The 2,457-nt window shown below is 51.8% G+C and overlaps 1 protein-coding gene across 1 annotated transcript in view; it reads right to left on the minus strand.

The window, feature by feature from the left end:
* Nucleotides 1-2,457, minus strand: part of LOC107097013 (ETS domain-containing protein Elk-3-like) — a 14,242-nt gene that overhangs the window by 5,758 nt on the left and 6,027 nt on the right. Inside the window, exons 3-6 of the mRNA XM_015393972.1 lie at nt 1,484-1,669; nt 1,248-1,403; nt 1,012-1,158; nt 217-570 (exon numbers count right to left, since the gene is read on the minus strand). Coding sequence (XP_015249458.1) covers nt 217-570; nt 1,012-1,158; nt 1,248-1,403; nt 1,484-1,669 — 843 coding nt within the window. The remainder of the gene's footprint in view (nt 1-216; nt 571-1,011; nt 1,159-1,247; nt 1,404-1,483; nt 1,670-2,457) is intronic.

The raw sequence follows: 2,457 nt of genomic DNA on the forward strand, positions 1-2,457 counted from the left end.
AGAACCCCCCCACTGCTGAAAATCCTGGATCACCAGAATATCAGAACCAGAACCTCATCAGACCCAGAAAATCCAGAAGCCCTCTTATCCCCAACCTCCAACCTTGGTGAGGTTCTGTCTCCTCTGGGTCCGTTTCTGGTACCGCCCAGCCCCCATTCTACCAGCTCTGGTTCTGATCAGTTGGACCTCTGTGTGAAGAGTGACCCGTCCACTCACCTCCTCGCCCTGCTTCCTGTCCAGAACCACCATGTCCAGCAGCTCGGCCTCCGAAGGCAGGTTCTCCTCCTTGATGATGATGGGAGGGGGTGGAGCCTGGAGGGAGGGCGTGGCCTGTTGCTGAGGAGGAGAGGGGTTGATGATGACAAACACGGGGTGGGACTGAGGGTGGACCCCGCCGCAGTCGTCCTGCCGAGGTCCCTCAGGGGCTGCCGTCATGTGGGGAGTAGGACCAGAACTTCCTGTCCCGCCTCCGTTGGGAGCGAGAGGGAGGAGGGGTGTGAGGGAGGCGGGGTCTCCGACGTTGGTGAGGTAAATGGGAGGCGGGTCACTCCGAGGGGCTCCGGCCAGGTTCTACAGAGACAGAGACATGTCATCAGAACCAATGGCTAACTGGATGGTACCATGGACCAGAACTGGTTCTGTTCATATGGATGTTTGGGTCAGAACACAACAGAAGCAGCGTAGAAGATTGGATCCATCCTGGTATCAACAGTCCAGGCTGGTGGTGGTATGATGGCGTGGGGAACGATCCTGACACCATCAGGACCGATCAGAACGTCACCGCTGACCATCTTAAACCCGTCAGAACCACAGTGAACCAATCTTCTGATGGTTCCTTCCATCAGGCGGAAGCTCCGGTTGTCTCCATGGAGATCTCCATCCTACAGAGGCTCTCAGGGATGAGGTGGAGCAGAAGGTTCTGTTCATGGATGTTCTGCCAGAAACCTGTGAGCCTCTCTAAGGAATGGTTCTGGGGTGGAGCATAAGCAGGGGGCGGGGCCTGTTGCCTACCTGTGATTGGCTGCTGGGGTTGGCTGGGATCTGCGGGCTCAGGGCCGGAGTGGGACAGGGAGACGTCTGTGTGACGATCACCTGGAGAGACGGGTCAGTGGCGCCACCTGCTGGCGGAGATGCTTTACTCTCTGGCAGCAGGCAGACCTGAGAACGAGAAGACGGTTTGGCTTTATGGCCTGAGGGTGGCGCTGCAGGACAAAGACCCTCCCCAGACTGGACTGGACCGGACTCACCGCCTTGGGGGCGGAGTCCTGCTGCAGCAGGAGCTCTGATTTGATTGGCCGAGGGTTAGGAAGGTTCTGCAGGGACTGGATGGTGAAGGTCGAGTACAGGCCAGACTTCATATAGTCGTTCCTGGAGCTCTTCTGGGCGGCGCTGGGAGAGGAGCGCTGCGGGTCAACAGGCACCAGTGGATCAGAACCAGGCCGTCACATCGACAGAGAGAGAAAGCGCAGACAGAGGGCCGTACCTGGAGCAAGCCCTTCGACTGGCAGCCTGAGGACACGCCCCCCGGGCCTTTGGGCTGGCTGCTCAGGTCAGCCGGGTCCTTCTTCTGGGCGTCCTCGGCGCTGCGTGTTCCGTCAGGCATGGACGGGTCAGGCTGACTCACAAACTTATAGACAAACTTCTGACCGCTGACCTTCTTAATAATGTTCTGAAAGAAGAGAACAGAAACATCAACCAGAAAACCTACCGAACCCTGCGGCACGCTCCGACCCAACGGCGAACACGCTGGACCTGCAGCAGCGCTTCCAATAGATCTTTCCTTTGTTTGGTTCTAGAAGTTCTTATTTAAACCCGACCCGGTATCAGAACCATAGACATAATATAAGAGTAGACCCCCCCCGCATCGACCGCTTTCGCCTATGAGCCACGGCATGATTTGGTGGCGCCATGATGGAGCGGTCCACAGCTCCGCTCTGTGATGAGTTCAGCAGGAACATCATCAATTCTAATTAACTTTAACTCACTGAATATTAATTTTTACGTTTTTTTTTTTTTTTTTGCTGGAAATACACAAATGGTTCAGTTCATTAAAATATTCTCAGAGGGGTTAAGAATAATAGAATATTCTCATGTTGCAAAGCACAGCCAGTCAGACACTTTTATAATTTTAATACTAGATAAACAAACAACAACGGAGTATTAGGGCCATGCAAGAGATTTATTTTTATGATCATTTCAAGAATAAAGTCGTAACATAACGAGAATAAAGTCGCAATGAGAATAGTAATGAAATTACGTGAATAAAGTAAAATTATGAGAATAAAGTTCTAATTTTAAGAGAATAAAGTCCTAAAATTAGGAGAAACAAGTTCTATTTTATTACAACTCTTCCAAAAGGCTCTTTCTTCCCTAAAATGAGGAATGTGGAGCATCATGTAAAGTTCTACTTTAGCATCAGTTTGACTAATCAGGAAATCTTTTAGCAGCAGCATCAAA

The sequence above is a fragment of the Cyprinodon variegatus genome, unplaced genomic scaffold (genome assembly GCF_000732505.1).
Source record: "Cyprinodon variegatus isolate N-32 unplaced genomic scaffold, C_variegatus-1.0 Scaffold665, whole genome shotgun sequence".
In the NCBI taxonomy this organism is placed as follows: Eukaryota; Metazoa; Chordata; class Actinopteri; order Cyprinodontiformes; family Cyprinodontidae; genus Cyprinodon; species Cyprinodon variegatus.